This window comes from Rhipicephalus sanguineus, chromosome 6, assembly GCF_013339695.2.
Source record: "Rhipicephalus sanguineus isolate Rsan-2018 chromosome 6, BIME_Rsan_1.4, whole genome shotgun sequence".
Lineage (NCBI taxonomy): Eukaryota > Metazoa > Arthropoda > Arachnida > Ixodida > Ixodidae > Rhipicephalus > Rhipicephalus sanguineus.
In genome coordinates, this window is record NC_051181.1 from 157,968,069 (window position 1) to 157,981,178 (window position 13,110).

Genomic DNA, 13,110 nt, shown 5'->3' on the forward strand with positions numbered 1-13,110 from the left:
CTTCTGTATATATTTTTCTCCAATTGCTTTCTCCAAAGTAGATTACAACAGAAGTTGATTACGTAAGAGTGGTAAACTTGATTCACACGAGCAATGGGCGCTTTTTTCCCCCCTCCAATTTATAGCTACAAGCCTACAACGCTCCAGGCTTGCACACTGACAAAACAGGGCAGCAGAAATAAGAGTCTCTTCCTCCACATAACCACAAACAACAACCTAAAATACACTTTGGTGTAACAAAATCAGCGCAGTATTCGTACCAGAAAAAACTGGCATCAATATACCTTCAGCCAGCATGAAAATATTTGAGCAGATGCTCAAAAGAAAACGCGAAATCAAACATCTTTGTACTCTCTTGCAAACCATGCAGTGCTTCTCTATTGTGCACACCCTTGGCAAATTTAGGTAAAACAGAAATAAACCAAAAAGATCCATGTTGGTGCTGAACAAAGCAAGACCAAGAAAGTGTCTCCTTGTGGTCCCATTTTTTTTGTTGCTGCATTTAACAGTAATCTTATGAGCGAGTGTTTGCACATGATGCACAGTATCTTCTCACTTTCGGCCATGGAGTGCATGGGCAATGCCCTTTATGCTAGACTTATGCCCAATGACTCAACACATACGTACAAAAATACATGTTTATTTTAAAACACACCAACATGTAGCAGTTACGATTGCAACTGTACTAAAGATGAAACTACACAATGAAAGCAAACTGCATGACTGAATGCACATAAGCATCCACACAAAGCACTGCATCAGCAACACTTGCAACCAGAATGACGAACAAAGCTGTCGTAAATACATACATGGCTGTGAACATTGCTTGAAAGAAGGACTTGTTGCTTCTGCTTGCATGGAGCTCATTTTAAATGAGCACACGCTTAATTTCTTATTTTGACCACTGGTTTTTGACATTTCAGTCATAAAAAATCAAGTAATAAGTGCCAGGAGCCATGACATTTGTCCTTTGTGGTGATCACTTTTTCGCACATTTTGAGGGACACTAAGCAGCAAGACAGTGCCCTATGTGACAGCCTATACAATAAAACAGAAAGTGCTGTTGTAGTGCAATATCTTAGGGAATTTTCAGTATTATACATCCCGTCGTGTAGCAGTCAAAGGACTAAAAAGTAAAAATTCACATTATGCACATACAAGATAAAAACAAAATGTACGGTTCATGCTGTTAAAATGTACTAAGCATTTCGCTGTGTCAGTTGCTTTTTAGATGTCAGTCTTGGCAGCTTCTTCGTCTTGGTAGTCCGGGTGGAGTTTTCTTTGTTGTCCAGCTGCAGAATCGAAGAAATGGGAGAAAAATATAACACGTTAGATTTTTCTTGCACAACTTACCTTAAATGACAGAAGAAATACAGAAATTATGAACAATCACCCAATCTCTTAGCAACACTTATATTGCTGGACAAAATGAATGACAGACAGTAATGTAATAACTTGCTTCTGTGCTCATTGTTTGCCTTAAGTGGTTAATTTGCATTTGCCTGTAACTGCAACAACATAACAAGCAATGTTCACACCATGCCCGATAGCCTCCAACATCTGTTTATTCATCCACATTTAAGGGGGGAAGAGGGTTTTTACAAATCGTCAAGATTCCCTTTACCAAATTTAATGAAACTGCACAGTCTTGTTTAGTTTTCTTTGCCGATTCCAAATATGCAATTATTCTTCAAATATGTCCATTAGTTCCAAAGTTAATTAAAATTAATTAGCATTGTTTCCAGGAAGAATGGAGCAAGAATTACTCATCGAGTAGCAACTTTGAATTTGATTCTAAGGCCGCGGTCGCGATCACTGGCGCGCGCGCTATCTCGGCAGCCATCAGCGGGTGGCTCGTATATCCTGCTACGTGCTGCGCTCTCAATGCGAAGACACTGTGCAGAAAGAGCATCTTTCCCTGCAGCGGCCGTGTTCTCTTACACCAACGTTTTGTAGAGTTATGCGAGATCGGATACAAAAGAGTTTTGCTGCCAGCCTCACTTCGTATAACATTACAATTTGTTGCTATCGCATTCATTGCCTCGTCCTTGCGGTGAAACTGACTTTTTTTTTCCTTTCGCGAGGGGTTAGGGTTAGAGTCTGCATTGGATGACGATGCCCACACTGCAGATGACCAACACGGCCTCCATTTCTTGCTCAAATTTGCGCAACTGAGCAAATTTTAAGCTGGTCGGGCATTTTGGCGCAGCGTGGCACAATTTTAACCAATTTCACGGTTTTGGCACAGCTTGGTGCAAAAATAAGGAATTGTATCAAATTGGCGCAATTGGCGCAGGTGTTGTATCCCTGATTATGAAACACACAGTGCATGTAACAACCAGGACACAAAGGAAACACACCAGCAGAACTGCAGTGTATGCAATTCCACTAAGTTGTGGGAAGCATTACATTGGCCAAACTGGCTGATGTATCAATGAAAGGTTCAGGGAGCATGACAGCAACGTCGCAAAAGGCCAGGGAGGCCTCTCTCTCTCTCTCTACATTGTCAAGATTGCATGTGCAAGCCAATCTTCAAAGAAGCAGATACTATTGTAAGCAAGCATAAGAAGAAACATGTGCATGAAATAATAAAAGCAGAAATGACTCAGAGGTTAGGTGATAAATGTGTTAAGGGGAGACGTGGGTCTTAAAAAATGGTTTTTTAAAGGTTGGGTGAATGGCATGAAATTTAATACACTTATTCAGCTTTTTCTGCAGATTCAAAATCTCGAAGTAGATTTTTAATAGCTGCATTAGAACAAAAGATATGCAATTTCTAACACATATTTAAGCATATTTCTTACGGTGATTTTTGGCAACTTTACTTTGTCAAACACAGAAACAAAGTATGTGGCAAGATTGCCAGGAAGCTGGTCTAGCCAGTGATGCTATTTATTTTCTTATAATGTTGTTCAACAAATTATAATTCTCGATTATCAGAAATAGTATGCAGCAAAAAAATTTCACTCACATTTACGTCTATTTATTTTGCATTCAAAGTTTGTTGAAGACAATCAGATTAGCATCACCGGCTAAACCAGCTCTCTGGCAGCCTTGCCACATACTTTGTTTCTGTGTTTGACAAAGCAAAGTTGCCGAAAATTCCCGTAAGGAATATGCTTTTAGAGATTGCACATCTTTTGTACTAATGCAGCTATCAAAAATCTAATTAGAGATTTGGAATCTGCAGAAAAAATGGGATAAGTTTGTTAAATTTCGTTCAGTTCACCCAGCTAATAAAAGAAATAAAAAAAAGACCCGCGTCTCCCCTTAATTCGCCATGTATTGTGCTATCTAATAAAGAGTTGCAATTCTTGCAACCGGTGTTTCCAAGTTGATGGGAAGCATTTATCTGCTTGTGACATGCACGATGAAGTGGCCAATTCCCTGTACATGTGCAAGAAAAAAATGCTCCAACTGTCGTAAGTCAGCGCTGTCGTGTGTTCCCTTTCTGTGTCCTGGTCGTTACGCACGCTGTGCATTTCATAAGACTTTACTACAATTAGGTTTGGCCAAGCAAGGAGAAGTGGAAAAATAGAGGCAGGAATACAATTGCGGTGAGGCCATTGTTGAAGTGAATCAGACTATTGCGACTGACACGAGTGCAGCTGAAGAAGGCAGACAGAAGGAAGGCTCCTGTCCCAGAGGAAGAGTGGACAAGGCTATTTCTGCCATATTCAAACCTCAACCGCTCCGATACATAATTTTTCTCTGCTATTTATATGAAGGTAACTTTTTAAGTGACATGTTCTTCGATTATTTTATTGTTGTTCATGAAATTGTTTGAACAATGTGTTCAATAATAATGTGTACTTGCTGATCTTCCGTAATGTTTACAAATGTATACCTTATCCTTTTTCAGTTGTTTTTGGCAATAATTTCGCCCATGATTTTGTTACTAAAATTGTTTTATGGTGTGTACTTCTATCGCAATGTATAATGTATGATTTTGTACGTAATTTTGACTTTTTTTTGTGATTTTAACCATACGTGATCTTGTGTAAACATATAGTATTTTTCATGTGCCTTCCCTGCTATAATCTTTGAAGAGATTGGCAGTATTGTTAAATAAATAAATTGTACACCTATGCACAATTATCATTTGCATTATGCAGCGACTCATTGTACTTGTTAAGCAACTATGATCTTTCAAATTGATAAGTCTATTTTATAGTATACCGCTGGATTGGATGCCAGAGACTCTGTCGATGATCCAGAAGAAGATGGAACAGATTTGGCCAGTGGTGGAGTCAGGCCAATCTGAAAATGAAGAGGATTTTGTAAGCAATGTGCTCGTGCCGAAAGCCAGGTCTTTACCAATAATTAAATGTCATCTCATGCCAACTTTTTCAAACAAAACAACACCAGAAGGATGAAAGGATAAGAGTCGTCTTTTATTGCATCACACCCCTCTTTCATAGAAAAGCAGATCACGTGCAGCCATTGCCAGAGTGCATAGAAAAGGTTCCAATTCACAAACAGCAGAGTTGTTCTGTCAAATTGACATCAATTCATTTGCAAGGTTCATTAGATAAGGACGGATGGCATTGGTGTAGCCAGGGCGGAATTGATATATCAAATTTTGTCAGTGCTCCTTTGAAGTACAGCAGCTACAACTACAAAGAACTGACTTGCGATATGGTGAAGCATATCAAGTCCAATGTCATGCCTACGGCACATGCGTCGGTACTTACCTCGTCAGATGATGGAAGCGCTAGCCGTGCTGCAGCGTCAAAATCCACTGTTGTCCTCAGCCTACTTAGAATCCGCTCATGTGGCGACGTTTGTGCCAGCTGCGTCGGGTACCTGTATTCCCGTCTCTGGGGGGTACAGCCTAGGAAAATAAAAGCAAAAAAGAATCAAAAAGAACTTGCACACAGCAGAACTCTCAGCAGAAAGATTGGAGAGACACCAATTGGAATGTTTCATGAGAGTGGAAGGAAGCCTTGTGTACAGAGCTCCCTTATATACACAAAAATGAAAGCCATTTGGCTAGGTGCTGGAGAAGGAACATACGTGCTTCATTTGAAACAAATTTATTGACCAGAGGGAGCAGAGTATAGATTCGAGACTTAAATTTTTTGTTCAAAGAAATCGAAGAAACCAGAAAGAAAAATAAAAGGACAAGGTTAGGGGGTTGCATGCACAGCCAACTAGACAGAAATAACAATACAGTCGAACATGGATATATCGAACCCACATATATCGAATTTTCAACTATATCAAACTCTTAAATTATCTCCTTGAAAATCCTCTGTAAAAGTATAGAAATTTGCACGTTTATATCGAACGGTATTTTTACCCGCCGTCGGATATATCGAACACCGCGCGAGCTGGAAGGCGCGCTTCAGCACTCGCTACGTCCCGCGACCTTCGCAGCACCGCGCCTCCACCGACACCCGATATGCTCGAAAAACGTGAGGGCGAGAGGGCTCAGAAGGTACTCCTGTTTGGCACATTCTTCAACTTGCGGAACAGCTTTCTTCTTTTTCTCTCTCTCTCTTTCTCATGCTTTCTCCACGTTACCGTCTGCTCGGAGAGCAGGAACGAAGGAGCCGGTCGCTTCCTCCTTTTCTTTCTTCTTCTTCTTATTATTATTATTATTTTTTGCTGTTTTGAGAGTTTTGATCAGCCAACCACAGCCCGCGCCTTTCGTATTTGCTCAGCCAACCACAGCTCGCGCCTTTCATACATCGCTGCTGTCCTAGCAGGTAGCTCGGGTAGCCATCATCGCCATCGCGACTGATCGTGAGCACTTTGTTGGCGGAGTCCACTTCCGTGAGTTGCCACATACCACCGCATTCCTCTTTTGCGTGCATGCTGTGCAAAAACGTTGCGGACTGCTTGAAGTTTAGACTTCTCGTGTAGCAATGGCCAGCATCAAGAAGCGCAAGAACCTTGACTTTGCGACAAAGTTCAAAACCATACAGCGTGTTGAGGCGGGCGAAAGAAGTTCGGCGGTGGCGGACGACATCGGGATACCACGGAGCACACTGAGCACCCTGTTGAAGAACAAGGCAGATATCAAGGCAAAGGCGGCAGAGCAGTGAACATCATCGTGTGCGCGCTCCTGCCCACGGAAAAGTAGAACAGGCACTTATGCCTGGTTCTTAGAAGTGCACACGAAGACCATTCCTGTGGATGGCCCAATGCTGATGGCTAAGGCCAAATGGTTTGCCGCTGCACTCGGTGAAGACGATTTCGCCAACAACACCGGGTGGCTTCACCGATTTAAGCAACGCTACAACATCGTCGGCAAAACCATTTCAGGCGAAAGCAAAGCTGTAAAGCAGCCAGGACATCCAGCAGTGGATGACAAAGGTGTGGCCGTAAATCTCCGCAAAGTTTTTACCTGCAGAAATCTTCAACACCGACGAGACTGGTCTAATTTGGCAAATGCTGCCAAGCAAGACTCTCGACGTCCGGGGTAGCACGTGTCACAGCGGCAAAATGAGTAAAGTCCGCGTGAGCGTTCTGCTGGAAGCCATGGATGGGTCTCGGAAGCTCCAGCCCTTAAGAACTCTTAGCAGCTCCCCGTTCGCTACGCATCGAACAAGAAGGCGTGGATGACGCGTCAGCTGTTCACAGAATGGCTGCAAGCATGGGACGTCAAGCTGGGCAAGTCGGGGCGTCGCGCGTGCCTTCTTGTGGACAACTGCTCGGCCCACAACACCACCTGCAAGCTCAAAAACACCGAGCTGAAATTTCTGCCGGCCAACACGACAGCAAAGCTGCAACCGCTCGACCAGGGCATCATCAAGTCCTTCAAGGTGGGCTACAGGAGGAGACTCCTTGATAGGCTGCTGGTCAACCTCCGCATGGGCACCGAGCTGAAGGTTGACCTGCTTGGTGCGATTCAAATGGTGACGGGCGCCTGGTGAGACGTGAAGACGGACAGTGGCCAACTGCTTCCGGAAGGCAGGCTTCGTGACGCAGGAACTTGCAGAAACCGGTGAAGACTGCGACGACGAGTGCCTAGACGACGCGTTTCGCGAGTTGTCGTCCCTCTTCCCGGCTGCCATACCACCCCAAGTGTCTGCGGACGATTTCATGGAAGCAGACTGCAATGTTCAGGCTGTTGCGAGCCTCGCTGACAAGGACATTGTAGCTGCAGTCGCAGGGACCCAGGATGCCAAGGCTGACAGCTCAAGTGGCGATGAAAATTGTCCATACGAGACGGCGGCTACACGCACATACTCCGCCACTGAAGTGGCGGCAACGTTCGGCTTGATTCGCCGTTGTTGCGGCGACATGGAGGAAACTGGGCTGTCGCACCTGGACAGCCTCAATAAGATCGAGGCCAGCGTCTTCAACTTCATTTCGAAGACAAAGAAGCAGGCCAAGATAAGCGATTTTTTTTTCACACAAATAAAACATTCTGTTGCATCGTGTGTGCGGAATTAGTTGTCATTCTTGAATGCGCCAAGTGTAGGTGATCGTCTGCCAGTTGTGAGGTCTCAGGACCCGTATTTTTTTATATCAAATTTTGCATATATCGAACTAATTCGCGATCCCCTTCGAGTTCGATATATCCGTGTTCGACTGTATGTGAGAAAATTTTCCCATAAACATACAATGCATGATCAATTCTGGGTCTGTTGGACAGTGCAAACAAACATGCTACTCCCTTCCTATACAACACGCTTTCGGAACTAAATGAAGGCGAAATATGGAACAGAGTAGAGAAGTTCATCATGTAGGGTATGCATTTGGGCTGGTTGGTTCACGATTACGAGTGAAAAACAGCACTAAAAAGACGGGACAAGAAAGGACACGAGACCACGTGTCCTTTCATGTCCAGTCTTTTTAGCGCTGTTTTTCACTCGTAAGTTCATTATCTTTTTTCCAGCATGTCCTCCTCTCTTGAGTGCTCCCAAAGAGAGAAACTAAACTGCAGCACTGCCACCAAATGACAAAGCCGTGCATTTGCCAATGAAAAAAGAACAACTGTAAAATATTTACTGAACTTTGCTCAGTTTGTAGAGCTTTTATCTAGAGCTGTGCGAATAGCAAAATTTGGAGCTCCGTTAGACGGTAACGGAGCTTGAAAGGCAGCTTTGCCGCAATACGAGAATATAATGAGGTGAAGCATATCAAAAATCTGAAGGGGTCACTTTCAATCAAACGTTCGAATTGTTCGAATAGTAAAATTCCAGTGCGAATCGAATAGAATAGCAAACACTATTTGAAAAATATTCGAAGTTTCAAATATTCGCACACCCCTACTTTTATTTCTAAATGAAATGGTGCCTTTATTTGAATGCAGTCAGGTTCCTCTATTTCAGAAATTGTGTGAAAGGATAGTTTGAAAAAGGCTTCTCTACATGGCCCTAGTGTCTTGCAAAAAAAAAACATCTTGCAGGGCTTGATACACAATGCAAAGTCATCAAAACACTTTTACGTGACGATGTAACCACGTGATACGTGGGGTCATCAGAGGCTTCAATTTAATGAAAGGGGAGACAAAGACCACAACATAAGCATACGAGCATTAGTGTCTGGAATCAACAGGACGAGTATAGTAGTCATTGGTTAGATTGGTACAGAATTAGAATGCTACTAATTGTCAATGGTTGTGAAAGGAACACCCTCTTACCAGTGGGTACATACTCCTGCAGGTCATGCTGGAAGAAGTCCGAGACCACCGAGGAGCATTTTGCCATGTCGTTGGCGATGCCTGCGCGAAGAGCTTCGGAAATGTCCTGCGCTTGCGCGGTCTGTACGGTGCCGTGATGGCAAGTGGACAAAAGCTTGTCACAGCTGTTGGACACAGTGGCATCCAAATCGCCAGCCAACGCCTTGGCCTTGTCAGCTTGGCCTCGTACGACATCAGTTCCTGCACCGACAGCTTCTGATACGGCACTTGCGCAGGCTGCCATTTGATCGTCGACAGCTCTTTTCTGCTCCGCTAGACACTGAAATGGAACGAATATGAAATAAGATGACTGTTACAGTTGGCCGAAAGTAACGACATTACAATGTTATTTTTGAAAAGCAATGAAAGTGCTTTGAAATTACAAAACAAAGAGGTTCATGCACAACTCATGTACATTTTATTCACAGCACATCTACATTAAAATGTCAGATCTTTATTCAACCACCCATGCTAAAGTTTTGGCCCTCAGACTTTTATGACATTTTTGTTTCCTTTTTTTCTTTGGCGAATTTTTTGATGCATAAGGGAAGCAGATATGCTATACAGTAAAACCTCATTAATTCGAACTCTGTTATTTCGAAATCCCGCTTAATTCGAAGGGTTTCTGCGGTCCCGTATTTTGCAATGTAAATCTGAGTGGATATTTTGAAGCGGCGGTCAGCGGCAGCCCGGTTAATTCGAAAACTTTGGGTGCCATGTGCCAATTCCCGATCCCGATTTCGCCGCAACTCCGCGGAAGCGAAGGCCATTAGGAGCCACAGGGCAATGCAGTGTAGCGATATTAATGAGTGACAGTTGAAGCAACCCAGCCTCGCTGGTGCTAGCGCAAAAAAAAGTAATAAAGAAAAAAAAAAAAACTCGGTCTTGTGGTTAGCTAGAACGTGCGCCTGTGGAAAATACGACGTGCTTCACTGCAACACAGCAGTGACACGCGGGCAGCATGTCGCATGCTTCTCACAACGTCAGCGCGTCATGATTTACCCATTCTTTTTTGGAAAAGAAAAGATAATAAAGGACGACCTGATGGAATTCATGATGTATGCAAACCTCCGACTGACGGTTGCTCCGGCAATTTGCGCACTTGCACTGCTGGCGGAGTTCTTGCCTGTAACGCCTACTTCGAAAACTCGGTTCGAAAACTTCAATGATCATGATTTCCAGCCAGAACAGATCGCGGATTCCATCACACTGGCCATTATAATCTTTATTTTACCAGAAAGAATTGGCGAATGGTCGCATCATGACGCGCTGACGCTGCGAGGAGCAGGTGACATGCTGCCCGCGTGTCACCACTGTGCTGCAGTGAAGCACGCCGTTTTTTCCGCAGGCACACATTTCAGCTGACCACGAGACTTCTTTTTTCATTTTTTTTGTGCTGACAGCAGCGAGGCCAGTCATTTTCGCGGGTTTGCGGCAAAAATGGGACCGGGTATTGCTGGAAAACAACCCTTGGAGCCGCAAACTAGAAGGCCAAACGACTACCTCTGATTGCTTTCATTAATTCAAAGTAGAGGTGTGCACGGGCTCCGGGTAGCCCGAAAGCCCGAGCCCGACCCGGCCCGCGGGCCGGGCTCGGGCTGGCCGATGTATTTTCACCTCGGGCCCGGGCCGGGCTCGGGCCCGGCACGAAGCCCGATTCAAGCCCGAAATATAGAGAATGACCGGGAATTGTTTTGAAGCACGCATACAGCGCCTTTTCCACGACCGCCCTTTACCGCTTTACCTTTCCATTCGCTACTTTAAACAAATGGGGAGCAGGCAAAGCACTGCCTCTGTTGCACTCAGACAAACAGAGAAGTAACACCACCTGAGCTAGTGACGGCGCCACGCGACTGTTCGCGTTAGATTTAAGGCCAAATCCCATATGAGTGAAAATGCACGCGATAGCGACGAGCGACCCGATGTAGATCGCCTTCGTGCAAGCTGACGCTTGCATGGGCATACCCCATACACGTGACGGCTTTGGCGAGCGAACTCCATTGTTGCTGGCATGAGGCCGTCTACTTGTATAGCAAAAGTGCCGCGAACAGTCTCTATTAGAGACTGTTTGTATAGTGTGTCGTTTGGTCATATTTGATATGCTCAATAAAATGCCAAATTACCGGAAAACGATGTTTTGTTTTCGCACGAACCTTCAAAAAGCCGGGCCGGGCCGGGCCCGGGATTGTGTTTTCGTATGTTGGGCCGGGTCGGGCGGGCTCGCAGCGCTTTGCCGTCGGGCTCGGGCGGGCCTTCGACAAAGTCAGCGGGCCCGGGCCGGGCTCTGGCTCGGAAATACGGCCCGTGCACAGCTCTAATTCAAAGTTCCTTGCATCCCGCTTTTTGTATGTTTTGTTAATTTGAAAACCCGCTTAATTTGAAAGTTTTTCACAGTCCCAGTGACTTTGAATTAATGAGGTTTTACTGTATTTTAGTGAAAGCAACTGGTAGATTTTCTTGAAATCGCTTGAAGTAATTCCTCGTATTACTCGTGACAACAAAAGTAATTACTAAAATTTCATTACTACCAACTATGTTGTAAACCGATCCCTACTAGGGAAGAACAGCAAAACGTTCAGCATGTTTACAAAAACGGATGGAATAATTAAACAGAAATTACTGCACTGAAAACCGAGTGAGCATGTGAAGAAAAAGGTAACTAAATAAAGGGTTATACAATGTACTTATTAACATGAAATTAAATGTTTGCCTAGGTTTATAAGGGTGCCTATGGCAGGTTGAGGCATAAACTGGAGCAATAGATAAGCACGAAAAAAAGGATGGGGTACAAAAGGCCCGACAGAATACTGCAAGTTAGTCCTTCAGGCAGCATTACCTATCATTAGCATGGCCACAACTGCACAAAAGGGAAAAAAGAAGGGGGAAGGGGGGGACTGCCGTGCACGAAAACAACTAGGCTGCATTCCTGGGTCCTACGAAGCACATTCAAACAATGACTCACTTCACATGTGGAAGTCACCTCGTCAGAGAATCTCTCTTCCACCACCTTGTGGATGTTGGAAAGGTCACGGGAGGCCTCTTGTGCCTGCATGAAATCACCACAACAAACTGTACCTTCCCGAAAAAACGTGCTTACAGCAAGCCAACCTTGCTTTAACAATAATAACCAGTAAACCTGCTTCTCATAGCTACATATTTCAGATGCAAAAGGCAATCTTAAAACCACACAGTAAAGGTTCATCACACTTCATTCCAATTTTTTGATAATTCAGTCTAACTGGCACAATCCAGCCAAGCTCTATAGAACTACATGTACATTAACCAATTAGCATGTTACCAGGTCCAGCACAGAATATTAGAAATGGGTGCCATGGCCGCTCTAGCACCAGTGCTCTCTTTCACAGGCAAGCGACCGGTGGTGGCATACTACATACTAGCCACTACTATCGCCCTCCTTCAATATCTATAGCAACCGATTGAAGCCCAATGACAGTTCCTTCCAATTTAAAATGTTACGTTTTGTGGACTGTGAGGCCCAGAAAACACAAGGAAAGAGCTGGAAATGTGGCCTCCATGCACTTACGATCATTTTTCTAATTGCTGGCTGTATTTGTATCAATAGTGTACTGCGGCACACTTTCCACATGGCAACATGCGTGGTAAACATCCATTATTGGTAAGTATGGTCACTTACCAAGACACTTACGTAGGGCAACCCTCTGGCATCAACACTCAACGAAGGAAGCAATGCAGTAATGAGATTGCTGAAAGCTGCATAAATGAATAGCCTTCAGTTTACTTCATTTTGTTTAATTTGAACTTTTCATGATGCCCTGGCAAAATTGAATTGATAAGCTTTTACTAAAGAAAACCCAATGTATTCTTTTCTTAGCGCTTTAGTCAGTGCAGAAGGTAACAATTTAAATGTTGAAGTTTACGTATACCCATGGATTGTATCAGTCCCAAAACACACCCATTTTCGGCCTTGCTTAGATTTCCTATTTTGGAAAACTGCTGGCTACGTTCTGGTCAGGAATGCGACGTCATTCTTAAACATGTTGTTCACGACTTGCCGGGCAGACAGAGTGGTTGGGATGCACGCAGTGATCACCTTTCAGATGCATCGGCTGTTAAACCCTTAAACTGTAACAAACTACTTACCCTAGCCAAGCAATCTTTTGTTGTCTTCGCACCATTTTGGTGCAGAGCAGCCACACTGGAAACAAGGTCATCAGAGGACTTCACCAGTGATTCTGCATTGCTGAAAATAAAGGAAAGGGAATTCACAACGTGCAAACACTAACAAGCTCCAGACAGCCAGACACAACCTTTGACGTAACCATATTGCAATCATTTGCAACATATCTAGCTGCTCTTAGCTGCATATGCTCCAGCTTCTCAACATAAGACATGTAGAGGTCACAGGCACTACAATGAGTTTATACGTATATCCCCTTCAGTGGCGGTGTGTACAATTGTATACATGAACAACGAAGGCACGTCATGCACCGCGC

At 44.1% G+C, this 13,110-nt stretch overlaps 1 protein-coding gene across 1 annotated transcript in view; it reads right to left on the reverse strand.

Moving 5' to 3' along the window:
* Window positions 1-1,162: 1,162 nt before the first annotated feature.
* LOC119396873 (kinesin-like protein KIF11) overlaps window positions 1,163-13,110 on the reverse strand; it is a 55,879-nt gene continuing 43,931 nt past the window's right edge. The window contains exons 21-26 of the mRNA XM_049416651.1: window positions 12,758-12,857; window positions 11,598-11,681; window positions 8,597-8,915; window positions 4,695-4,834; window positions 4,180-4,260; window positions 1,163-1,292 (exon numbers count right to left, since the gene is read on the reverse strand). Coding sequence (XP_049272608.1) covers window positions 1,200-1,292; window positions 4,180-4,260; window positions 4,695-4,834; window positions 8,597-8,915; window positions 11,598-11,681; window positions 12,758-12,857 — 817 coding nt within the window. The 3' untranslated portion in view covers window positions 1,163-1,199. The remainder of the gene's footprint in view (window positions 1,293-4,179; window positions 4,261-4,694; window positions 4,835-8,596; window positions 8,916-11,597; window positions 11,682-12,757; window positions 12,858-13,110) is intronic.